This window comes from Hyperolius riggenbachi, chromosome 2 (assembly GCF_040937935.1).
Source record: "Hyperolius riggenbachi isolate aHypRig1 chromosome 2, aHypRig1.pri, whole genome shotgun sequence".
Classification (NCBI taxonomy): domain Eukaryota; kingdom Metazoa; phylum Chordata; class Amphibia; order Anura; family Hyperoliidae; genus Hyperolius; species Hyperolius riggenbachi.
Genome location: NC_090647.1, coordinates 334,936,556 through 334,963,623, shown reverse-complemented (window position 1 = coordinate 334,963,623; position 27,068 = coordinate 334,936,556). Strand labels below are relative to the sequence as shown.

The 27,068-nt window shown below is 43.2% G+C and overlaps 1 protein-coding gene across 4 annotated transcripts in view; it reads right to left on the bottom strand.

The window, feature by feature from the left end:
* ITPR3 (inositol 1,4,5-trisphosphate receptor type 3) overlaps nt 1-25,981 on the bottom strand; it is a 357,611-nt gene extending 331,630 nt beyond the window's left edge. For 3 of the 4 annotated variants that reach the window (XM_068269377.1, XM_068269380.1, XM_068269378.1), the window contains exon 1: nt 25,531-25,981. In XM_068269377.1, the coding sequence (XP_068125478.1) occupies nt 25,531-25,619 (89 nt within the window). In that variant the 5' untranslated portion in view covers nt 25,620-25,981. Of the gene's footprint in view, nt 1-18,142; nt 18,238-25,530 lie in introns of those variants that run through there. The other variant, XM_068269379.1, reaches the window with a different exon arrangement.
* Nucleotides 25,982-27,068: the final 1,087 nt, after the last annotated feature.

Genomic DNA, 27,068 nt, shown 5'->3' with positions numbered 1-27,068 from the left:
GCAGCATGAGGAGTTGTGCTTAATCTTCAGCTTGCAAGTTCAGCTTTCAATTAACAGCTATTACATCTCACCACGGGGTCCAGCACTTGTCACCTCCTTCCCAGGAGTCCGATTCGCAGCTGCTATTGGTCTCCCTTCTGTGCGGCTATGTGCAGTCTCTGTTACCGCTGGTGGGGTCTATCGGCGGAGCTGATTGCAGCTCAACTCACTCCGTGTATGTCACACATGCTGGAGAGCTGCCACAGACGCCAGATGTAACGCTGCCTACAAACGGCATTGCAGGGAAGGAATGCTCCTGGACACCAGGGCTTGAACCTGCCCACCTATGCATTACGCCTGATCCCTTGCGAGCTTCGTCAGGGTGTGCAATTAAAATATATGCCCTGGCGGAAACAATAGCTCGCAAACAGAGTGTAGATTTTAATTAGCGAGGTCCAGAACCGTTTAATGTTGTAATGTCTCCCCTAGCTTGTGTTCAACACTGCGTAATATGTTAGTGTTTACATTTAATAATAATACTAAAAATAATGCCACTGGGAGATTAAAGAGTTTTAACATTGGTAGACATTCTCCCCCACATGACTGAGGTGTAAGGATGGAGAATGACATCAGAATGGGAAATGCTTTCCCTTCCAGAGGCTAAGGGAAAGCAGTAGGCTTTCTACAGTAAGTACCATAGTAAGCAAGGAAACATCAGACAGCTGCCATTGCAGTCTTGCCCATTCCCACGTATACCGGTACTTTTCAACATTCTACACTGAATAATACATATTTTCTTGAAAAAACATCCTGGCCAAAGACATGCATCCCCAGACAGCTGTAGAAGTGAAGAGGACTAGTACCCAGAGCTCTGGGTGGTGTCTGCTGCGCACTGCTCTGCACTAATAAAAGACAGACTGCTGGTTGGAAGAGTTCCAGATAACCAAAGCCAAATCCAAAACCTGTTGGTAAGTTGGTAAATGATCATATTAGTACTAATTACTGTTAGTGATGTGAAACAAGAAGTAGTTTACAGCACTTTACATTGAGACAAATGTGTATACACAGATGTATTACAAACTTAAAAATATTTTGCAATAGTGGTACTTTAATTAAAAAAAATTACTTTTTTCTCATGTAATTTCACTCATAAAAGTACAATGGCACTTACAGCAAAACCTGCATACTACATAACAGAAAAATAACAAATTAACAAAGTAAGGCCTATCTCATCTTGTTCTGCACTGCACAAAAGTCATCTGAAATAATGCAATAGTGCAACCAACTCAAGTTCCTTGCACAGCGTAGCTGTAAAACCAAGCATAACTTCTATGTGGGGGGTAAAGCCTCCTAAGCTTGTACTGGTAGAAGTAGTAAAGACCTGAAGAGCTCTTGTGGTGAAGCCAGGGATTCCCTTGACATGGTTAGGCAGTATCTTATACATCTGTTTTTCCTGTATCAGCCATACAAGGTAATGTACATGTGACTGAGAGCTAAATGAAATCTGACTTGCAAGCCCAAACTCCTATTTAAATTCCTAATACAAGAACATAAGACACAATAATGCCAGGAGAGGTATTGTTGTTAGCGCCAACCTAGAGTTCAGTATAATAACTATGGAGAAGAATGCCTGTATATTTGATTCTCAGACTTTTATGTAATAGGTGTACAGTGTCCACACCATAAAATATCACACTGTCTTCAGTATAATTATTTATTTAGCACTGATGCACTGATTCCACAATGCATTTTAGAGTCTACAGTCCTGTCACCCACTGTCTCTCAGATGAACTCACAAACGTATCCATAGCAATACCATAGTCATAGGCGTGCGTCCCTATCATCGTCTAAGGTCAGTTTTGGGGGCAACCAATTAACTTATCTTACTGCTCCCCTGCCCCGCGTGGCGTTACACACATGCTGCTCTGTCATCCCTCCACCCTTTGCATAGCAACAGGCCAGCCAGCAATGTCGCCCTAGGGGATCGGATCCCAATCCCAGACGCACGAAATGAGTCAAGAGTTGTGTACGCACCTTTACTCTGGCCTACCTATCCTCCTATTCTAGGAGGCTATGGAAGCAGATAGTGTCTGGGCTCCTAATCAAGTTGTATATTTAAAAAGATTGTTGTGGTAATTTGGGCGCCAGGGAAAGCCGCTTGTAGAATATCAGTAAAATTGCTGATATTCTACATTGGGCAATGGCTACTTCCGAAACTAGAATATCGGTTATTGTTGCTGTCCACTAGCCTTCTTCTCACAAGAGCCCTCCTCTACTGATGCTTAACCCGAATTGAACCCCATGGTCGCAATGTCCATCAATATTCATCCCTAAACCTAACCCTATTCCCACACTAATCCTCCCTCTACTGAAGCATAACAATGAATTACTCTCCTGCTGTAATCTACATTGCCTCCAGCTGTAAATTACTTCCCTCTGCTGATATGTGCACCATCTATTACAGTATTTATCAAGCATCAAGTGCACCCACTGTGTAATATCATCTGACTAATATGTAATAGCAGCACTGGACATCACAGCCTGCCTGCCCCGCCCACTGCATTCAGAGTTCGTAGCCTTTTGAAGGAAGAGAGGTATGAGTAGGAAGGGGGATTACAAATGAGCGGTGGGTGGGGCAACAATGAGTCATATGCATCTGTCATGGCCTCCTCCCCACTAATAAATCACACAGCAGGGAGGAACGCTTACAAGAGGCTGGGCTGGCTGTTTATTTGCTGTGCTCCCATCCGCCGGGAGTTACAGGTGACATGCTGCGGGAGACAGGGCTCAGTACTGGAGACCTCACCAGAGCATTCTTACTTATTGTGGTGCCCCAGACACAGGCCTGTAAAGACTGTGCCTAGAAAGGGCCCTGGATCACCTATGAGGTGCTATTTTTTGCAGATAGGTGTGGTGTGTTGTTAGTGTTGTACCTCTAAGCAACTTTAAAAAGCCATCAATTTTGTTCATTAAATATGGGAAGTAACAGTGTGGATTTTTAACAACTGCATACACCTGTAGTCTCCTGGCCTACATAGGTCTAGGTAATATATTTGTAAGGCTTGGAAAAATTGCTGACTACTGTAATGCTATACGCAAAGGCCTCAATTCATCAAGACTTATCGGATCAATTACCGACAGCTCGGTAAAATACCGAACTCGATAAGTTGATTTCAGGATTCATCAAAGTTATCTACAGCTGTTAGCGAGCATTCGGTAATCATTCGGTAATGATGCGATAAAACGGAAGAAAGTGCAATTCATGAAAATGAAAGTGGCCGTGGTTTAGCGTTAAATGTAGGATTAGTTATCTCCTTCACTGCTCTGTCGTTATTCCTGTCAGATCATTGCTGACAAAGAAGATGGAGCCATTTGAAGTGGTTATGCATCAGCTGAGAGTGATTCGAAGGTGCAGAAGGGCAAGAGTAAGGTCTAGAACCATATCAATTTGCAAGAGAATGGATTTATTTGCTATACCAGGACATCAGCATTTCTCTTGAATAATATTTTGAGAGAACACAGGCAGTGCCAGGGATAACTAAATTGCTAGCTGCACTACATTTTTTTCAGAAAAAGCTCCTATCAAGCAGTAGCTGGCGAAATTGTGGGATTGTCCCAAGCCACTTCCACAATCCTGGTCCAGGTGTTAAGCCCTATTCGGAATGTTGCTACGTGGTGTTCAAAGGACTGGCTTTTTACCCACAATTCCACGGGAATCTTATGGCCTTGTTTTAAATTACCGCTTTAAAATGGAAATATCGACACGTTATCGATATGTTATCGAATTCACACCGAATGCGGAAAAACCTTGATGAATACAACTAGAAATCGATAAACTTTGAATTCGGTAATTTAACTTTAACTGGAAAAAGTTATCGCAAAGACAATGATGAATCGAGGCCTAAGACTGCAAGAAACAGAACCTGTACCTCAAACAGCAGAACAATATCACATGACAAAAGGACAGATGACTCATCCACAAATATCCAAGCACTGGTTGGGTTGTTGCTATAAAAATAAAAATGTAAGTCTATAGAATGGAGGGAGCACAATTAATGCAGTATAGACTTCAGTTTGAGTACAGGAAGTAACAATTATATTTTAACACACAGGTGTCAAACACAAGGCCCGCGGGCTGAATGCGCCTCCTTGCCATTTTATGTGGCCCGCCAGACCTTCAAATGTGCATTATTGTAAGCAGTAGAAAAAATACAGCACACTACCTTCCCAAACAGAGGAGCACACCAGTGACCATGTTTGAGGTTGAAATGTTGTGAGTTTCAGCTAGGTTGCCATGTAACCAATGGAACCCTTGAGCAAAATGATCTTGGGGCTCCCCTTGGCATCCAAACCCCCTTGTGTGGCTAGCATCTTGCCTTGGGGCACATTTCATTTTGATGATTTTCTGCCAAAGCAGCCCTAGAGCAGATACATATTAATCTGCTTCACTGCGCTACTCTTCAGAAGCGTGGAGGAGCTGGCCCCTAACGGTTACTATGTCAATGTCAATAGGACTGCGCTGCCTTAAATGTTTTTCCTCCTAAGCAACTATTCACATCAACATCTGCTAAAATGTGCAGGAGAATCTGCAGACAATTATGGTCCTTATTGGGCCCTATTACAGTCCTCTAAGTTTCAAATATCTAAAGATCGAAGCTGGTATAAGAATGTAATAAAAACTCACTGAATGTTTCCACAAAGTTCTTATCAGACCTTACTGCAGTCAGATAGTTCTAGATCAGTATGAACCGTGGGATCACTGTTTCACTGTTCCAGGAAAAGACATATAACAAGCTGCTGAACTGCGATAGATTATAAAACAAATTCCACATAGCGTAACTCCGTAAGAAATACACATCCACCCGTGTCACAGTGTAAAAGTGCAGCACTCGTGAATCCTCTCCCAATACAGGTTGCGCTCACCGGATTGTAACCACCTCAGACAACAGGTGGATCTAGCATATAATTCAAATCATCCCACTGGCATTTTCAATTTTCAATCTTTCTTTAATACCAGAATAAAAGGCTCCAAAGCATGTAAAATATAAGAGATAAAACCATCATAGTGTAAAACTGCATACATATGTACTATCGCCCGCGCAATAATTGCGCACTCACATATGCCGACTTGTTAAGTTGCACATCAGATAACGTAACAGCGGGGTCTGTCCTGGCATCTGGATGAGGTTAGACAGCGTCCCATTTCCCCTCCCGGTTCCCGTACGCCTGGGCCTCGCTCCCATGCTTTACTCTGAAGTTTGCTATTGCCGGTGTCCCTCGTGTGCAGTGACGTCAGACGTGCTGGACGTAGCTCCGCCCTACGCGTTTCGTCCAATCAGACTCATCAGGGGCCCTCTATACTCTATAGGAGTGGTGGAGAGCGCAGTTCAGCAGCTTGTAACGGTCACTATGGTTACGCCACTTTGTTTGAGACTGTTCAAGAAATGTTAAATAATAATAAACAGTTTGGCCTGTGACTTCGACTAAGTTTTAGCTTTTGGCCCCTTACTTGATTGAGTTCAACACCCTTTCTTTTACATATCCTCCAAGCATGTGTGTCATATAGGGAACAATGAACACAGCTGCATTCTGGATGCATAGAAGGGTAAAGGAAGTCATTGTGCAATCACACTTTCCATTCTTAATGTCTGATATCAGAATGGATTTGTTTTAGGCTAGGGGAATTGATTGAGCTCTGTTGGAACATATGGTCTCGCTATGAAACAGCTTAATCTCAGCCATAATTAGACTGTGTATAAAAACACCTTTCAGTTAGCTTCATAGAACTGAATCTTTAATATTTGAATACAGCTTTGGTAGTTTTCTGCTGAATACAACGCCACAGAACAATTTACTTCAATGATTATATCTCCCTTGCAATACATACATCTTATAAATAACTTGCAAAAAAGGATTGTTATTTAACTTATGAACAGAAAATCGGTTGATATCAAAATGGAGTAATAATAGTTATGCGCTACCAATAAGGAAACCCCTAGTTCTTTCTCAACATTAGATCTAATTCTCCTTCATATTACTAAGTGCTAATGAGCACTCCAGAGGCTGTACAGAAACATTTGCCCATATTCAGCAATGTGAGTGAATGGAGAGACTAATAGCAGTGCGCACCGGAATGTATTAAAGGAACGAATGAACTCTACAATGCTTTTTTAATATTCATTTCTTATATTCAGCATCCAAATTAGATTTTTATTTATTTTTATTTCTTGTTATCTTTTAAATCAAGTACTGCAGATTTGAAATATCACAAATTGATATTTCTTGTGAGGCCTGTTCATGGAGGTAAAATGTGGACTGAAAACGCTGAATTTATATTTAAAGAGGCACTGCAGTGACAAATAGTAGAATGCAGTAAGTTATAAAGGATACCCACTTTTATTGTAATTTTCCTGGTTTCAACATCAGAAACACTTCCTATATGTATATATTAATGTATATTGGTATGTGACCCTACCCTCCCAGTGATGCTTAGACTAGGCTGGAATTCTAATCCCAGAGCATTCTGGGAGACCCGGCATTATTTTCATTGGCTTTCAAACTCTCAGTAAACAAACATTCCGCAGAGTTGCATTTGACAGGACTAAAGATGTCGCCACCTGTGATACATTTCAGAATGTAAATCAGGGAGAGGAAAGATTTTACAATTACTATTATTATGTATAGGATTTATATAGCGCTGTATTAGGCAATGAGCAAATACTGACTACATAATTTATAAATTAATATTGTTAAAAATAAATAGGCAATTATATTCACTACAGTTCCTCTTTAAAGTTGAGGATCATTAATCTGCCTTGGCTGCCTATCACGGTGATTGGTGATTCTATGTCACAGGCCAAGACAGGGCCGGTGCTTCTATACTGGCAAACTGTGCAACTGCCCAGGGCTCAAGAGCCAGCTGTAAGGGTCCAGTTATAACCCCTCTAGTTAATGGGGCCCCAATTTACAGCAGAGTGCACACAGCTAAGCGTTCCCACCTGCCTGTCCAGTGTGCTTCCCCTTTCTTCATTTAGACGCCTTCCATGTCCATCCCTGGGGAGTTCTGCACCCTGTGACCTGGAGACGAAGATGCCGCAGAGATGAAGATGGAACGATGATGAATGAAGAAGGGGGTAGCAAGCCGGACGCAAGTGTGAGAATGCTCTGCTGCATGCAGTCTGCTGGGGGGACTACCTTATGATATCTGGGGGATGGGGAGGGTTCGGCTGGTTATCTAGAACTGGCCCTGAACCCATTATTAGAATGTGGAATCTACAAAATATTATAGAGATTATGTATGGGTTGTAGGAGTAGGCAGGGATATTGAAATAAAGCGCTAGTTTCTGTTTGATTCTGGAATTTTGTTTTCAGGTCAATCGGTCATCACAGTATACCTGGTAGAGTATTTTCTGGGTGTAACTGATTAAATAACTGATACAAATAGAGGAACACTTTTCATTTTTAAAGGTTCAAACATTTCTCTTCAATGCCTTAAAGTGCACTGGATAAAAGGTATTGGCATATTCTCCTCTGAAGCATGATTAGCGACAAACTTTTAGTTTGCGCAAGTGAAGTCCCATTCCTCAGATATTCTCACTTCCTACCAGTCTACAGGACGTGGGGATATGTGAGAAATGGGACCAAACCACAGGGGTGTTGTTGTTGAGGCAATACATACACCATGCAAGTTTCTCTCTTCTGTTTTCTTCGAAAGGTGGATTAGAACACATATCTGTATTGCACTGATTAGCTGTTCTTCTCCAGGGTCTGCTGCAATGTCTGCTGACAGTCCACAGCAGAAGCAAACCATTTATTGGAGGAATGGCAAAACAGTCAGCTGTCCACATAAAAATATGATACTACCAAGGATTGTTGATTGTGAAAATGCAACAGACAAAAATGCATAGCGTACAAAATGGACATATGTGAACGGTCGCATACAAAGCATGTGGTGCACTGGCCATCAGTGTAGGTTTTATGACATTGGCCTCAATTCACGGAGCTTTATCAAACACTTTATCAAACGTTTGATAATTTACATCATGGGTGAAATCTAATTTTGAATTCACTAAGGTGTTATAGATTTATGATAATGTTTTATCGAGGAAATGATCAATAAATCTATAACACCTTAGTGAATTCAAAATTCGATTTTACCCATGAGGAAAATTATCAAACGTTTGATAAATTGTTTGATAAAGCTCCGTGAATTGAGGCCAACGTATTATTTTGTTCCAGAGAAATACCCATAAGAGACATACTAAAGAGTGCAAGGAGGAAGCCTCCTCAATAAGTATCTGTAAGGTACCCCAAACCAGCCATTTGCCACCCAGAGACACTTGAATTGACCCGAGGATGCCACAATTGCCTGTGAATGGTGTCGTCCATAGTGTATTTAATAAATTATTTTTTTAACCACCATACTGGTCATAGTACATAATTGTGGGGCAGCATGGTGGCGAAGTGGTTAGCGCTCTTGCCTTGCACCGCTGGGTCCCCAGTTTGAATCCCAGCCAGGTCAACATCTGCAAGGAGTTTGCATGTTATCCCCGTGTCTGTGTGGGTCTCCTCCGGGCACTCCGGTTTCCTCCCACATCCCAAAAACATACAGATAAGGTAACTGGCTCCAAACTAAATTGGCCCTAGACTATGATACATGCACTACACAATGCATGCATAGACATATGGCTATGGTAGGGATAAGATTGTGAGCCCTCCGAGGGACAGTTAGTGACAAGACAATATACTCTGTACAGAGCTGCGTAATATGTCGGTGCTATATAAATGCTTAAATAAATATATTGAAGTAAACAATCCTTAACTTTTTCCTTTTTATATTGTTTTTTATTTTATTTTATTTTTTTTTACTTTTGGGGTGCCTTCCTCCACCCAGTATAGTTCTTTCAATCCATTGGGGGAGCATGCTATAGAGATATTGGGCTTGATTCTCTAAGACAAATAGCATGCCTTATCAAAGTTAACACTCCTTATCAAAGGCAACACGCATTATTAGAGTAGCATAGTGAGCACTACGAACTTATGCCTGCTAAATGGCAATGACTAGAGCTCCACTCATCCTGCCCTGAGCCCCTGTGGGTTCGTATGTTACTCTGATAAGCCGTGTTAACGTTTTTAATGTGTGTTAACTTTGATAAGGCATGCTATTTGTCTTAGTGAATCAAGCCCATTGTTTTTTATCTATCTACAATTCTATTTCTGGAGGGAAAGCAACCAACCACACTACCAAGAGACACCGCATCTTGGATGAAGGGCTATCTTCACAAGCCTATGACCGTTGTTGCCATAACTGCAATTCAGTTTTGTGAATATCTCTCTTAATTCATTTAACCTTTCTCGATTTTTAATTTACTACACCATACAAGGCTCCTGATGTGTTTCTGTCTCTCTTTTTTATCTTGAAGACACACAGGTTCTTCCAGACCACCTTCCGTGCTGGTGAAATCATACTCTTTGCTATCATACTATTTTAACGGTGGCAATCATTTTTTCTCGGTCTCTGCAACCAAGTGCAGCATGAGAGCTTGCATTATCTCTTCAGAGAGGAACAGCAAATGTCTTGTCTTGTCCAAGAGCCAGCAGATTTCACAGAAGGAATTCCAGTAGTGTTTGTAGTGAACGATGGACAGCTGACCCCTATCAGCCTACAAAGGGTTTCTGGAGCTTATTAAGTAAAGGCTTGCTATACTTTAAGCATCATTTTTAAAATCATCATGAAAAGTGCAACTTTGTGGACCACAATAATGGGTCATTGGTCCAAAGCTAGGTGGAGTTAAACAACCCATTTGACACCATGTGTAAACAGTGAGTTTCCCTGGAAAATGTCCATGTTTCTGAGAGAACCACTGTGGAATATGAACTGGCATTTCAGCTCCTCTCTATTGAGCTTCCTCCAGTCTATGACACAGCACCGAGGGAATTTCACGGCAACAGGGTATACCCAAGAGGGTACCTATTAAGCATAACTGTAGAGAGTATTTCAGTTGCTGCTGCAATCTAATGAATACATACTAGAAGCAGAAACAGAATATTTATGAGGAAACACATAAGAACAGGAAAAGAGAAGCAATCAGATTAGCACAGTATAAATACACAAAGACTGCGTATCCATCAGCTTATCAGTGCCAGTTCTTCCAGAAGCCTCAGTCAGCTTGTAGAGTGCAATCATGCTCATCTGTGGTCAGTTCCTTGTGTACAATGAAAGTGCTGTATATATTTTAAACAGAATCCACAAACCAACCAGTCATCATAAAGCCATGGCAAATATTTGATCAACTCCATATACTGTATATGTCAAATAAACGAAGTAAACCCGGTTAAACCAGAAACCAGGTAAGAGTTCAACATGAGCTCTGCAAGTGCACCCATATGTCTTAAAGTGAACCTAAAGGCAAAAAAAAAAAATTAGATGAACTCACCTGGGGCTTCCCTCAGCCCCCTGCAGCCGATCGGTGCCCTCGCAGCTCCGCTCTGATGCCTCTGCACCCGGCCGGCGACGACTTCCGGTTTGGCCGTCTCCGGCCGACAGGCATGGGAACGCGAGTGATTGTTCGCGTTCCCAGCCTGTATATCGCCCCCTATGCTGCTATTGCAGCCTCCTGGCCGCAATAGCAGCATATGGGACGATATACAGGCTGGGAACGCGAACAATCACTCGCGTTCCCATGCCTGTCGGCCGGTGACGGCCAAACCGGAAGTGTTCGCCGGCGGGTGCAGAGGCATCGGAGCGGAGCTGCAGGGGGCTGAGGAAAGCCCCAGGTGAGTTCATCTCATTTTTTTTTTTTACTTTAGGTTATCTTTAAGGATTGTGAGAGATCGTGGAAACACATGTGCTACTGAGCAGGCGACTGATTCCGCGTCCAGTGCAGCGGTTTGCACGCGGAAGCATGTGTTTGGTAGCAGGGCAGAATGCGGAAAAGCCGCCGCATGCAACAACAGTAAGGCGGCTGGTTCCGCATCCAGCGCGGCGGTTTGCACGCGGCAGCGTGTCTGGTGTGGCTGAGTCTGTTAGTGCACATAGACTTAGGAATACACGCGCACGCGCGCTGAGAGGCAGAATTCTTATACTAAGCAGGAAGAGTCAGCTGACCACGCCGATCAGCTGACTCCTGAGCGGGATACTATTGGTTGAGCAATTAGGGGTGGTGCTGGAGAGCACTACTCCATATATAGTTCCTGCTGGTCACTTGCAAGTTGTCTGCCGTTGCCATCACTACGTGGAAGCACTCAGACCTAGTCAGATCCTCAGTGTGTTTGAACCAGGTGGACCTGGGAATACACACTTAGCCAGATTATTTGAATTGTATTCTGTTTATGCTCTAGCTAGTTCCAGGGTGTACAGACCAAGGACCTCACACCCAGCTTAGGGAACTGTATTATCATCTGTGTTATACTTCAGACTAGTTCCAGGCTGTAGAGACCAAGGACCTCACACCCAGCTTAGGGAACTGTGTTATCATCTGTGTTATACTTCAGACTAGTTCCAGGGTGCTGAGACTACGGACCTCGCACCCAGTCTAGGGAATACTGTATTATCATCTGTGTATCCTTCAGACTAGTTCCAGGGTGCTGAGACCAAGGACCTCGCACCCAGAATAGGCATTGTTTGATATATGTTATGACTTATAGCTTTTCTGACTACTCCTCTGTCTTCTGATTCGGTACCTCGTATATCTGATATTCCGTTGCCAGACCCTGCTTGACTTGGATACTGAATCAGCCTTCTGTCTTTGTACTTTATCTGTCAGTGTGTTGCCGACCCGGCATGCCCGACCTCGGGAGCTATCTCTCCCCTTAAAAGAGATAGTCTCCAAATCAGATAGTGACATCCACCTTAGGTGTCATTCACTCCTAGGTCCTTCCCGTCTCCAGCCTGACTCCTCCCCCCGGAGAGCCTCAGGCTGCTGGAAGGTTCCTGTTCTCCCAGAGCTGTGTCTCTATATTGTATACCACCTGCTCAGCAGGTACATTACTCAAAGTATTACTGTTACACCAAACACTCACTTATCCTTAGGTGTCCAGAGGTTAGCAATATATCTGATTATCGGTGATACTGCAGATCATCAATAATCAGGTATATATCTGCATTCTTGGTGATACTGCAGATCACCAATAAACAGATTCTCTCTGCGCGCTGACACCAATCGTTACAAGGATGTGTGAAAATATATGTGCTGGCCATTACAAAATTCCTTGGATGCCACTACAGTGGTAAGACCTGCTAAGCATGACTTGTTGTCAAGGGGGTAGGGGGCTGAGAAATTCTTATAATGAGTTAATATGACCTCTGAAGGCTACAGGGTAAAAAGTAATTAAGTATGTCAAAACACAAAACAACTGATATACTGATCTACAAGTAACGTGTCAAAGGTACGCTAAGTAATGTAACGCATATTTTACATATTGTGATCCATAAAAGAAGAAATATTTACTTTTGTGCGGTTTAACACTTTTATGTTCAAAGCTTTTTGGTGGCCAGAATAATCCAGACAACCCGCAAAACCTGTCTTTCCTTCACATAATGGCTGCATATGAAGGAAAGAGGTGCATACTGGGAGTGAAAAGTCACTGTATACCGTATATCTCTCTAATGACACATTTTAGTGCTTAAAAAAGAAGTGGTGAGTCACTAAGCACAGCACAGCAAAATTCACATGAAAAAAAGACTACAAAAGAAACGACACAGTGAAGCAATATGTGTAAGTAAAGAATATTTCATATAGTCAGAGCGATCCAGCTCTGTGTGTAATGACTTCTTGCCAACAGCTCCCAGATGAAGAAAGAGGGACACACTGTATCCTGGCCTATTCTCCTCACCCCACCCTCCTCCAGTTCATTTCCTTTCTTTATCAGCTGGCCACAGAGACTACAGTCTATTTTAACTCATTCATTCATATGGATGTTTGCTATCACTACAAAGTGGCATGCCCATTATGCCATTATTAGCAATTCTAAGTTCTTTCAGATAGACACAGACCACTTGAAAGACAGGAACATTTGACAATGGACACACCTTTGTGTGCTTGTCTACAGCACATGGGCTAATTATTAACTGTTTTTATTTCACAAAACAATGTACAGTATTAATTGGTATTTAATAAGATACATAACTATGTGCGCTGGTTATCATTTATTAATCAAGCTACTTGTACGGCTTTACAGAAGTCAATTAGAGTGAGATGTTCATTATTTAGCTGTATTTTCCACTGCATGCTCCTGCGTACAGTACATTCCTTTGTGGTGTTGGAGTTACAATGCAGTTTAACTGGGCAGCAAAAACAGAACCACAATTTCTTCATTCCTGCTGCTGCTGCATGATCTCTTCTGCACCTGACCCCATTAGCCTAGTCCTAAGGCCTGGGCCCAACACTCTCAGCAGCGTTATGGAATTGCCGGCGGTTAATTAAATTCAATGGATTTAACCCCAGAGTAGCGATTGTGATTTCCTGATATTGTAATCACGGTGCCAAATCTATGGAAATCACAAATCCCAATTGCTGTATAAATTACCTGCATTGATTTCGAGATGGCTTAAAAAAAAAGCTGGAAATTGTTTCAAAACCGCTGCAAAATCGTTACCAAAAGCGATCAGTGATTGTGGTAGCGATTTGTGCTTTGTAGTGGGTCCCAGCCTTAAATTTCCACTGTGGCCTATACAATTCTACCCACCTCCCTCTTTCATTCCCAGTCCTAATTAGAACCTTCTTTCTAACCCCAAACCTCAGCCAGCAGACCTCCTTTCATACCAAATGCCAAACCTATCAGCTACGCCTCATGCAAACGTATACCCTTTTAAACCTGAGAACCCATCTATTAGTAATCTAATTAATACTCTTCCCTTAACTCAAAAACAGAACTTCCCACTTCCTAGCCCTGTCCTCCCCCCCCCCCCCCCCACCATATCAGCGATACTTACTCATTGGACAGAGGGAGTCCAGCTAACTTCATTTGCCCATCTGTGCACCCAGGAAAACAATGGCACCTACTGCTGCTCTACAGGTGTGAATATGACTTGAGCTGTGCAGAATTAACAGGTCTTTTTAGAGGCCACAAATGGCATGTCAAATTATTGTTACTGCAAATTGTGATTTTATGCCAGGATTCCCTTTCAACAACTAACCAATCCCATAATTCCAACAGCCAATCGGTGAGGAAAATCACATATGTTAAACTCCTATTAGGAAAGCCAGGGACAGAGCACTTATATCTGTACTTGATATATACACAGATTCAGCTTTTGTGGAAGCTGCTAGCAAGTTACACTTCCTCTTCCTGATTTCAATGAATTTTGATTTCATTAAATTTTAACATAATTATGCAAAAATGTATGTAAAATAAAATTGTGCAAACTCTGTTAGTGTACTTCTTGCATCAGAATTAAAAACAAGTAATACACGAGACCAAATACACAAAATTCCATGTAAATAATATCTAAATTTCCTAGTCTATAATCTGTATATCATGTGCAGTAATTGTATCTTATAGTCATTTTCAGCAGCTTTAGAGCTCAGGAATAATTGTTACTTGTTTTCCACATCTGCATAAGCTGAGTGACTGGCAAGGAGCTGTGGCACTCCCAGCCCCAGCAGGCTCTCTTCCACTCAGTGTGGAGCTGCTCAGCATTGTATTCAAACATACAGGTAAGCAATCTAAAATAATGTTTAGAATTAATCCTAGCAATCCATAGAGCTGAAATAAAGGGATTCTTTTACCTTTCAACAAAGGTGGAATTTCACTTAAAGAGTAACTGTCAGGCTGCAGAAGCTAATTTAAACCTCTATTCTCCTGTGTTAAACAGTTTAGAAGGAAGCCCAAAAGCAATTAGTGAAGATAAAAATCTCAGTTACCTTTGATGTGTGCTTATCAGCAAGTCTGTTATTCTTAAGAAGATGCAAGCCGCATACCATACTGCAAAGCATTCTGGGGCTCTTCCCTCGGCTGCTAATGAGACGTTACAGCAGCTTGTAATCGCGTAGCACTGATAAATCTCGGGCAGAGTACACTGCAGGAGTCAGCTATTGTTCCTAGCCACATGGCTCATTAATATTCACTGCACACTGTGTTGTTCAAGTACAAGCTTATCTGTGATCAGGAAGCAGGCAGGACATGACGACACATTTGACAGAAAAACATGGAGCCTGCCATGAGCTGTCAGGAGCATCTATCTCTGCATATACTATATACAAATTCTGTGAAATCCAAACGTGGACAGTGAAATGCATATGTAATGTAAGTACAGCCAATCTTTAGCTACTGATATATGTGTTTATTTTCTCTGAGACCTTATACCTAACAGCTCCTCTTTAAAGAGAGCCGGATGTGGGCTAAAAAAAAAAAGTAGGCTACCTGATCCGCAGGGCTGAGCGGATCAGGTAGCCGCAAAAACCACTGCTCCCCGCCGCTCCTGTGAGCCGCAATGTCCCACTTTCACTTGCCTGCCCCTGGGTCACAACATTGCGCTGAGAGACTGTGTTGTCTCTCATAGCGTGCATGGAGGCGGGGGAGTGGCAGGAGGCACAGCCAGGGGAAGAGAGCTGCCCAATGGCAGCTCAGGAAACCCTGTAGGAACGCCCCTGGTGGGCATTTTAAACAAGGAATTCCTCTCTCCTTTATTTACCTCCGAGTTGTTGCTAAACTTGGGGGCCATAGCGTGGCGGTGGGGGGAGGGGGGCAGAGAGCGGCGGTTGGGGGACATAGAGCCATGTCATTAGGCAGAGAACATGGCTCTGTGTCCCATCTGCCCCCCGAAGATCTACCTTGGGTTCTCTTTACGTAAAGATAACTGAGGGACACTAAAGTTACAAGACAGTATATTCTGTACAGTGCTGCAGAAGATGTTGACGCTATATAAATACTAAATATTAATAATAAAAATTAATAATCAAAAAAGTTTCTTAAAGGACTTACGAGGCCAATGGAGTAAAAAAATTTAATTACTTGCATGGTCGTTTCAGGCACGGAGGACGCCGTCCGCACCCTCCATGCCACTCCGCCGGGTCCCCCCGCTCATTATCCCCCCGGGCCGGCTCCCGACCCCACGGCCCGGGTCAGGCTCTCCTGCCTCTTCAAAGATGGCCGCTTCCTCTGGCCGCGGCTGCGCAGTCCGCCTGGCCGCGAGTGCGGCTGCGCAGCCCTAGGGCCAACCCCTCCGATCCACGCTACGTAGCGTGGATCGGGGGGGTTGGCCCTAGAGCTGCGCAGCCGCACTCGCGGCCAGGCGGACTGCGCAGCCGCGGCCAGAGGAAGCGGCAATCTTTGAAGAGGCAGGAGAGCCCGACCCGGGCCGTGGGGTCGGGAGCCGGCCTGGGGGGATAATGAGCGGGGGGACCCGGCGGAGCGGCACGGAGGGCGCGGACGGCGTCCTCCGTGCCTGAAATGACCATGCAAGTAATTAACTTTTTTTACTCCTCTTGGCCTCGTAAGTCCTTTAAAGAGACTTTTTTTTACCTTATTTTGTCCTAAAATCCTCTTCAGCATTAATGCCCAAGTGGAATCGCCGCATCCCCGCGGCAGATGAGTGATTTATTAGTGAGAAATAGCCCTGCAAAGTTCCACGACTTTGCAGGTCGCAGATTATGTTGCCCTGGAGAGGCAGAGCTTTGAGCTGTAGCTCTGCCTCTCCACAATCAGTCTCCTCGGATCGGAGAAGAAGACTGAGAGGGGCGGGGAGAAGTGGCGATCAGCACAGATTTATTGCGGAGGAGGCAGAGCTACAGCGTAAAGCTCTGCCTCTTCAAGGAAGTAAAGCCCTGCGAGCCCTGGAACTTTGCAGGGCTATTTCTCACTAATAAATCACTCATCTGCTGCAGGGATGCGGCGATTCCACTTGGTCATTAATGCTGAAGAGGATTGTATGAAAAAATAATGTAAAAAAAGTGACTTCAGGGTCTCTTTAAGCAAGGACTACAGACATGTTAAAAGTGGCAATCTTCATGTAACCTCTTGTATCATTGACATAAGATTCATTATACATGTTATTTGGCTTTCTTAATGAAAAAGCTTTTAAAATAAAAAAATAAAAAAGTGTGACACCAGGGCAAGTGAGGGAATCTCAAAAATGGGACTGACTGCAATAAAAATTGATATCTAAACCTTCACTACACTGCTACAATAATGTTTTTTTCATTGTTGTGCATGTCCCCATAACTTCCAGTTGTAGTAAAAAGCCTTCCAGTTTAAAAATAATATGGCCTTATTAGAACACCTCATAAAGACGAAGTAACAGGAAACAGCTTCACTTTCCTGCAGGGTTCAAGCGCTGGTTTGGTGGGGTCGAGTAGCATAGTACTAATATGGTAAGTATTCAAATTTGTTTCCTTTTATTTCCCTTCAGGTACCCTTTAGGCTAAGTTGGGATTTGCATTGGGTTCCCTGTAAAACCAGGTACGCAATGGCAAAGTCACACCATACAGTCAATGAAAAGTATGCTTCACTGCACGGCACGGACCATACCAGACACACTGTGATCCTCGCATAGATGTGACATGGCAGTGTGACTTTCTGCATTATAATGCATCCAAGAAGTGAAACTCCACATTCACTGGAAAACTGCTATAAACACACATCTATGCTCTGCAAAACGTTTCGCAAAGTTATGATACAGATTTAAAAAGTATAATTCAATTTTCAAAACTGACAGAAGCTGAAGCAAGCTTTCCTATAAGCCTATCTGTTCAATCTTTGTGAAGCACAGGCAGCCTAGATACTTCCCATATTGCTGCAGGAATAGGAGCTTGTTACTCATTTTCCCTACCTAGGCTAGTTCAGTGACTGACAGCAAACCTGGGCACTCCCATTTCACAGTCTCTGTTAGGGACCATAGCCTGATGCATGAACCGGCGTTAATATTGCCATGTGCAAGCAGCATGTGACAATATTACCAGAGTTGCACAATTATCGTGAGCCTGGTACCTAGGTATCTGGTTGCTTGGATAACATTTGTTCAACAAGTATCCTAACATGTGTTACCCATGTAGTACAGGTTGTGCTAACTGTACTCTGCTGTCCTTAGTACTGGTATTATTGCAGTGCACTACCTGCGCACAGCAAGGTTAATGGCGATTTGTGCACCAGGCCTCATGTTAGATGTATTGTACTTGCATGTGTTTTACTTACTTACATGTAAGCAAACTGAAAAGATGCTCACCGTTAATCCCTGCAATATATAGAGCTGATCTGAAAGGATTGCCTGCTCTCACCAACACTGGAGACGGACAGGGGTAGTGATTCTCTCTTTACTTGATCTCTTCCACCTAGCAGACTTCTAACAGCCATTATTTCTCTGCACACAGCTGCAGGATGGTTGGTGCAGCACATGGGAGTAAGGACTGTTAGAAGTCTGTTAAAGGATACCAGAGCCGAGAGCAATTGGAAAAACGGTAGGAGCAGCCAGCCATGTATGGGAAGCTGTCCTCATGCCCATCACTTCCCCATTCTCCTCCACCCCCCTCCTTTGTTACCTAAATGCTCTCCTGCAGCCTCTTCCGGATTGGCGAGTCAGGCTCTGGCCCGTCTGCATGCGTCCTACATCGCAACCCACGGCTGGGAGCACTCTGCGTATGTGCACGAGATACAGTAGTTGTGACTTCATGTGCATGCACAGGGTGCTACCAACCACAGTTGCGCGATCTAGGATGCACGCAGCTGGGCCAGCGCCTGTGCACTGCTGCACGACTCGCCGACCTGGAAGAGGCTGTAGGAAGGGGATAGAGGAGAACGGGAGGAGCGATGGGCATGAGGACAGCTTCCCATACATGCCTGCTCTAACCATTTTTCCAATTGCTTTCGGCTCTGTTATCCTTTAACAAGACTTCTAACAGCCCTTACTCCCATGTGCTGCACCAACCAGCTGCAGCTGTGTGCAGAGAAGTAATGGCTGTTACAAGTCTCTTAGGTGGAAGAGATCAAATGAAGAAGGAACCACTACCCCTGCCTACAGCCCAGCCTATATAATAGAATAATAATGAACAGTGACATTTCTGAGCATTGTTTGACACCAGGTAGGGGTAGGATTATAGTCCTGTTACTCATGAATGATCATAAGGCTTGCATAAAATGTAACATTTTCTCTATTTAATCTTGAGAAAACTACCACTGATCTATCAAAGAAAACCTTCTTGGCTTCAGATGAAACAGCTGTCTGCACATTTCATTGCTAAACTGGACTAACGGCATGCTGCTGCCTGGGCCTTATCATCAGTGAGGTTCTCTGATGTCAAACAGTAAGCTATTTCAGCCCATAGGGCATTAGCCCAGGTGACCTGTGGGGCCAGTATTTCTAGCATTGCACCAGGTACATGAGAATGTGTAGCGCCTACTGTACATCAACAGGAGCTTTATCTGTGTGCTGTGTATACAGATAGGCTGCAGCTACTTCATGTATGCTAAGCAAACAAATGAGTGCAAATATATGCAGAATGGTATAACACACATGTGCGGGAAAATATGTTTTATGGCACATCATCTCAGAGCCACACCCATTAAACTCACTGTGCAGTGCCGTATCCAAATACTGACAAAATACTAGCTGTTTACTCACTGTGCGGCTGCACTGCTGTCTGTTAACACCTACACACTTTCCAACACATTCTATTAATGCACTGACTCAATTAAATCTACAACTCTGTATTGTATTAAAGCCCTCTGCTCCATTTACAGTATAGTTACATTATTACAAAGCTGCTTATTATGTCTGCTACTAGTTCTGCCACTAGTGTAAGCTTCTAACATTACTGACCTATGTAGGCACTGTATTTCCTTATTTCTAAATCAGTTATATATGTTACAGCCAGAACCCAAAGTCTCGCCACTTTGGGATCTGGCCGGCCAATACGCAAAGTGGTCTGCTGATGCAACCAATGCACAAAGAAGAAATGACTTCTTTTGGACTTTGGCTGCCAGAATGAGACCTGACAAGCCCCGGCCAATCAAGTCTGAAAGCTGCAGCAGCCTGCCTTACAAGAAAGCACATCCTTAGGCCAGCAGAGACATGGAGCAGATGAGGTGCAGACCGGAGACCAGAAGGGAACCGCAGTCACCTATCTATAGTGTGCTGTGTCAGTTTGCCTTCCCTCCACTCTTCTGTGTCTCCCCACTCTGCACCTGACTTTCCCCCGGTTGTTTCTCTGGCTGAGAAAGACAAGGCTGCCCTGTAGACTAAAATGTGTCCAGCAGTGCTTTCTTAGAACACACTGCTGCATAACGCCTAAGAGGGAACACCATTTATTCACTGTCTGATGTCCCTGCGTATGACACACTAAGTGTATTGCTGTAATTTTAAGGCTACTTTCATCAACCTATATTTTCCATCCTGCCCGATCTTGTAAATTGGTCAATTCGACCAGATATCGGCCAATTTCGATTGAGCAGAATTAACATAATTGATTCTCCCCTATCCAATAAAATGATTGAATTAAATGGTCAATCAAACAGGAACATTGAGTAATTTATGGGCACCTTAAAGGACGACTGAAGCGGAAGTGATATGGAGGTTACCATATTTATTTCCTTTTAAACAATACCAGTTGCCTGGCAGCCCTGCTGATCTATTTCACTGCAGTAGTGTCTGCAAAGCACCAGAAACAAGCATGCAGCTATCTTGTCATATCTGACAATAATGTCAGAAACACCTGATCTGCTGCATGCTTGTTCAGGGTCTATGGCTAAAAATATTAGAGACAGAGGATCAGCAGGACTGCCAGGCAACTGGTATTGCTTAAAATGAAATAAATAAGGTAACCTCCATATCACTTTCGCTTCAGTTGTCCTTTAAGGTGCCCATAAATTACTCAATGTTCCTGTTTGATTGACCATTTAATTCAATAATTTTATTGGATAGGGGAGAATCAATTATGTTCATTCTGCTCGATCGAAATTGGCCGATATCTGGTCGAATTGACCAATTTACAAGATCGGGTAGGATGGAAAATGTAGGTTGATAGTAAAGGAATCAACTACTGATCATATGATTTCAATCGATCCAGAACTGATTTTTTGGGTTCTTAGGGTGGAGGCACAACATTGTTCAGCTGGATTAGTGAAGGTGAATCGCATAGCATTTTGCTTGCAGTGTGTGGTACACTAGTGGATTGGCCACACTGTTGGTGATCACCCAATGAAGTTGATCGCTTAATTGCTCAGTGAAAAATCCAGTAATGTATGGACACCTTTAGGAAACTTGTGTAGACTTGTTAAGTATAGCTGTGTCCTCAGTTGAAGATGTCCACCAGTTACAGGATGTTTAATGCACTGCTCAGCTGATTATAGTTCCAATGTTAAACAATCATATTCCGCATGCACTCCATGGCATCCTCACACATCCCCTAGGTAATGTTTCCTGAGGAAAGGATGAACCAATAAAAGAAGGTATATACAGTAGGTATGAGGATGGCTCCTTTGTAAACATGAACTGACATGCTCCTATAATGTGTACACACATGGAAAGCAGCTCCACAGGAAATATATTCTGGCAGCTGAACCATCTCAGCATACCAGCAGTCACCTGTGAACAGCTTGACTATGAGAGTACACTATTGCTCAAGTGCCTGAAAACAAATAATGAAAAGTACAACTCTTGGATGCTCTTTTTCTTCACTCAGCATAAACGCCATTCACTACTCAGGATCAGAGCGGCAAGGCCAGGGGCGTAACTAGAAATCACTGGGCCCCCCTGCGAAACTTTGGATGGGGCCCCCTACTGCCAACCCCCCTCACCCCCCACTTTCTGCACAGGTAAACTGAGAACCAATGTTATTCAGTTGGCTAGTGCACACTTGAATGTGTTTTCACCATGCAGATAAAAACAGACAGCAGTGAAGCACTGCATGCATTTTCTCTATCAATTACATTAGCTTCTGTGATAAAACGTGCATGTTTTCACACATACAGACACAAATGGTGTGCAGAAAATGCATACAGAAAACTGACAGACGAGTGTGTTCCCAGCCACAGCTTATTACACTCACTCTGACCATCTCTGATGGAGCAGAAATGGCTCTGCAGACTTCTCTAGCATCACTACAGTACACAGCACTTGGGAAGTGGGTGGAGAGGCTGAGGGCTGGGCGCTGTACTCAAGACCCTGCTGCACACTGAATAGGGACTGTCTAGAAATCTTTGTCTGAAAAACTTTGCATAATTCCTTATCAGTGACTGAGCAGATGCAGTAATTAGAACAATTGTGCAGAGAGCAGGAAGTTTTTTTCTCCGTACCCTTAGTAGTCTGTCTCTCAGGACGGGGCCCCCTGTGGCTTCTGGGCCCCCCTGCGGCTGCATCCCTCGCAGGGTCTATTGTTATGCCCCTGTGGCAAACATTGCACTGACTGAGGAACTGTCAGTCCTGGAGGTGTTAATTGCAGGGTGATGATATCCACTTTTGAATGTTAGAAGTGCTATACTGTACATGGATTGTGAAATGCCATAGTTGGGCCAGAAGCTCCAGCAAGGACAGCATAAACTGTGTTTCACCACTGGCCACTTTCAGTAGAACATCTTTGGCCATTTTTAGCCTGGAAACAGCTACAGCAAGTTGCCCTGATGCAACTCGGTCAAGTGCATATTGGGTAGATATTTCACAGTATGTCAGGCAGTGGAGTTGGGCGTCCAATGTCGGTAGTAGCCGACCATAGATGATCAGTTACAACTAGTGGATGTGGATGTTTGGCCACGGGGGGACAAGGTTCGGTATGGGCACTTAGAGGTGGGGGTTAAGCAGTAAAGGGGGTGGGGGGCTTTGGGCATTTAGAAGAGAGGTTTCAAGTTAGAGTGGGTGCTGGGAACTGCATAGTAAAATATCGGTAAACTAAATTACTGATATTTTACTACTAGTGGCACCACCCGGCACCCAACTGAAGCAGTGCTTCTGCAATATGTACTCAGGTTGGTCGCTTCTGGACGATTTCTGATGCCTCCAATCTACTTTAGTTTATGTATTGAAAACACTGTTGTAAAAAGAAATACTGATACCATGGTACAGGAGCATAATTAAAACCTTATACATAAGGTTTATATATCTGCTGAAATGTGACCTGGATCATGGAACTATCACCAGAACTGTTTCTAGGGAAGGTACTCTAAGCATAGTGATGCTGTCATAACATGACTCTGACACTAAACTAAAGGGTTGTGATACATTAGTTACTTTGTAGCTGGGACATGTTGCTTTAGTAGAAACTTATAGTTAGCTACAATTCTGTGCAGCTATAAATTGCTGCAATAATTATCAGCGGCATAAGATAACATCAGCAGAACTACAGCTAGAGAACTGTGACTGCTAAAAGGCAATGCTACCCGGTATCTAAAACTCGTCACACACGACACGCATCAATATTTTTGGCAGATTAAATCACTTTGATTGATCAAATCTGCAAAACATTTATTCCCTACATATTTGATGCACTTCCAATCAATTCTGGACAGTTTCATCAAAAGTGAGACTGGACATGTTGGAAATTATTCATGCAGTGAGGGTGGAAAAAGTGTCATGGGGGACACTCGCAATTCAGTCAATGCCCGATAGATTCCTCCTGCAGTGTATCAGGATTGAGTCTGCAGTGTTGTAGGAAACAATCACTATCTGATAAAATTGCAGGCGGAGAAGGAACAACTATTTTTGCATATCAGGCCATAGTCAACCCATGCATGTCTAGCTTATGGGTCACAATCTCTTTATAATATGGCTTACCGCACTGAAATGCACCACCTATACAGTGTTCACAGCTCTGCAGCATCATAACGCAATGCATGAATGCGTTACCGCTAAACACGTATGTTAAGTGAAGCATACTTTTCATTCATTGTACTTGGCGCAACGCAAGCATAACGTGCGGAGCTGCTGTCCCAATCCATTGCGTTGCTGCTGCTAGAGGGAACACAACGGCCACTTAGTGTTACTAAAATGTATCTTATTTCACTTTATAGCAAGCTACAGATTTTCAAATGTGCTGCAGATGCATTGCGCCTCTCTACAAGCCTGGAATCTGTACTCTGTGGAGTATGGACTGCCGAAGCTTCCCACCTTGCTGCAGGAGTAATTATCCGCACAGAGTGGAAACTGGTTACTCATTTTCCACACCTGGAAAAATCTATTAACTGATACAATCCCATATCACAGTCTCCATAAAGAATCCTATCTCATAGCTGTGCTTTATAAGCATGTTTCACTGATAAGCAAGCATGCTAGAACAGGGCTTGCCATTAATCCTTGAAATGTATGGAGCTGAACTGAAGGGATTGTCTTTTTCTCAGTGGAGTTTCACTTTAATAATATGTTACACATAAAGAGATTTGTAGCAGCTAAATGCTGCAGTCTTTGATAAAGTTATCCAATGAAGTTCAGTCGAATAGGTCACATTAAGGCCTGGTACATGATGGATAGATCCATTCAGGCAATTGATTATTCCTAACGGTTTACCAGAGTACAAATGGTTGGCAGTGCCAACACAGTGTACAATCTATTTGACCAATCTCACAACAGCTGATAAAGCAGTCAATTTTTGTATTACTTCCAAATGAATTGCAGCACAATTCACTTCCTATCAAAGGCAATGTGGATATTTTGATGAGATTGTTTGTCACTTGGGAGTGTGTGTACCGGCTCAAACAGCATCTCGTAGCTAGGTACACATTGCTGCTACAAAGTTGCTTGTGTGACACATGCTTTACCCTAAATGACCCCCAGCACTAAACCATGAAACTAATGGTCTTATAATACTAAATTAGTCCTAACACTATACGGTAGCATAGTAGTTGGCTCTCTTGCCTTGCAGCGCTGGGACCTCATTTTGAATCTTACCTTCGGCACTATCTGCATGGAGTTTGTATGTTCTCCCCGTGTCAGTGTGTGTTTCCTCTAGACAGATAAGTTAATTGGCTTCTCCCTATAAAATTGGCCCTAGACTACATGATACACACATAGACGTGGGAATATGGTAGGAATTAGATTGTGAGCACCTCTGGGGACAGTTAAGTATCAAAACAATTTACTCTGTACAGTGCTGCAGAAGATGTTGGCGCAATATAAATACTAAATAATAACACATAACTATTTCAAAATAAGCAAGTCTGATTCTATAGGATTTAACAGGGTGCATGAAGGGGGTGATGGGTCAGCAGACAGACAACCACATGGAGGTGTTGCTATGCAACAACATGACTGTAATAACACATATACTATAGGGTTTACAATATACTGTATATTGACATTCTAGAGTACTGTATGTGTGTAAGGAAAAGTGGAAAAAAAACCTTTTGTAAGTGAAAAAGTTTACCAAGCCTAATCCTGCACCATAATTCAGTAGCTGCACTGACCTCCATAGGTTTCACCCACCATAACACAGCATTGCTTTCCTACTACTGCAAGTGCACTACTACAGCTTGTTTGCTTTATCAGAAGCACTCCCACTCTTGCACTAATCCTGTGTATGCATCAGAATTTGCTCATACAAATAGCTATTCCCACCTGCTACAGCCTGGCTGGTACAAGTTTGACTTGCCCACTAAGGGCAGTGCTACTGCACACAGAGAGGTGGCACTTACCCCAGGGTGCTGATGAAGCCGCATACCGATCCCTCGGCATACAGGGATATGATGTCCCCAATGTGCAGGAAGCTTGACATCTCACTCATGATGATCTTCTCCTGCTGGACCGTCGCTGAAGAGAAGAATTACCAAGTTAGGCTGATGTATGGAGAGAGTGCATAACACTTCGTCCCAACTCTTCTGCACCGCTTCCACTGCTGTGCCTGTTGTTACTGGGCTCTATTCATTCTGCCCAGCGTTGTGAGTGAGACTGAGTAGTCTCCGTATCTGTTATAAGTTCTCAGTGTTTGTAGACAACTTCTCTGGCGCTCTTACTTGATCCCTTGATCAGCAGTACTTCGCTGTCCCCGATCGTCCCTGTTAATGTGCTGCTGGCTCTTCCTGGCTTCTACCAGCCCAGGTTCTCTTATCAGTCTGTCGCCCTCCTTCTTTCGCTCTCTCTCTCTCTCTCTTTCGCTTCACCTGTACATAACCAGGAAGTTTTCTTAATGCAAATAGTGTCTACAGCACAGACACACCCCTGCACTCCAGCCACAAAACTGCTTAACTCTTTCAATGCTGTTTTCTATGACTCAAATATACTGGCTGCAGAAGTACTGTATATTTAAGTTATAAATATAAATATATACGCTAATCAAGGCTAGCATTGTAAAAGCTGCAATGTAAGCTGCTACTAGTTTTATTTCCACATTTATCAAGAACCCTTTAGCTGTGTAAAGGTATTTATGGGGAATGATGTTAGGATTGTTTCTTCAGTCTGTCATAGGTTTAGGGTTTTTCTTCAGGTAACAATGTAATTTTAGTCCTGAATATCATGGAAAGGAGTTAAGAACTTTTTAAACTGCTGTATTTGTCTCCAAAGGAGAGGTTCTCTTTATTTCCTGTCCCTGAGCCTCTATGAATGTCCAAGGCTTTCATAAGAGTTAAGGGGCCCATACACTCAGCCGATTTTCTGGCCGACCGATCGATCCCGATCGATCGATCAATTGATTGATCGCAAATCGGTTGGCCAATCGACCGATCGATGGCCGATTTCAATCGATTTTGATGGATTTCCATCAAACTGGCAGGGTGGAAAATTAGGTCGATCTGATGAGATTGCTTATCAGTTTGCATTGGCCTTAATGGAAATCTGATGGCAAAAAAATGCCATCAGATCGAATTTCAATAGATTTCAAACTGAAATCTATTGGAATTCTATCCTGGTAAAAAATGTTCTAAAAACGCATCATATAGATCATCAGATGCATTTCTTATCTATCTGCTGCCAATCTGACGAGTGTATGGGCACCTTTACATTGGTCCTAGATATAGGCAATTAGGAACAATAAAAAAAAGTCTCCAAAATTCGAAAGGTGGCCATACATCGGCCATCCAATGTGATTATTATAATTAAATTGGATGTAAATCGGTGCCACCAAGTGCATGCTCGACCGACAAAGCGACCAATTTCCGAAGGGAAATTAGTCACATGGTCGATCGTGCACGCTGCAAGATGTTGGGCCAAAGTACACGCTAGCAGCGCATAGTGTCTG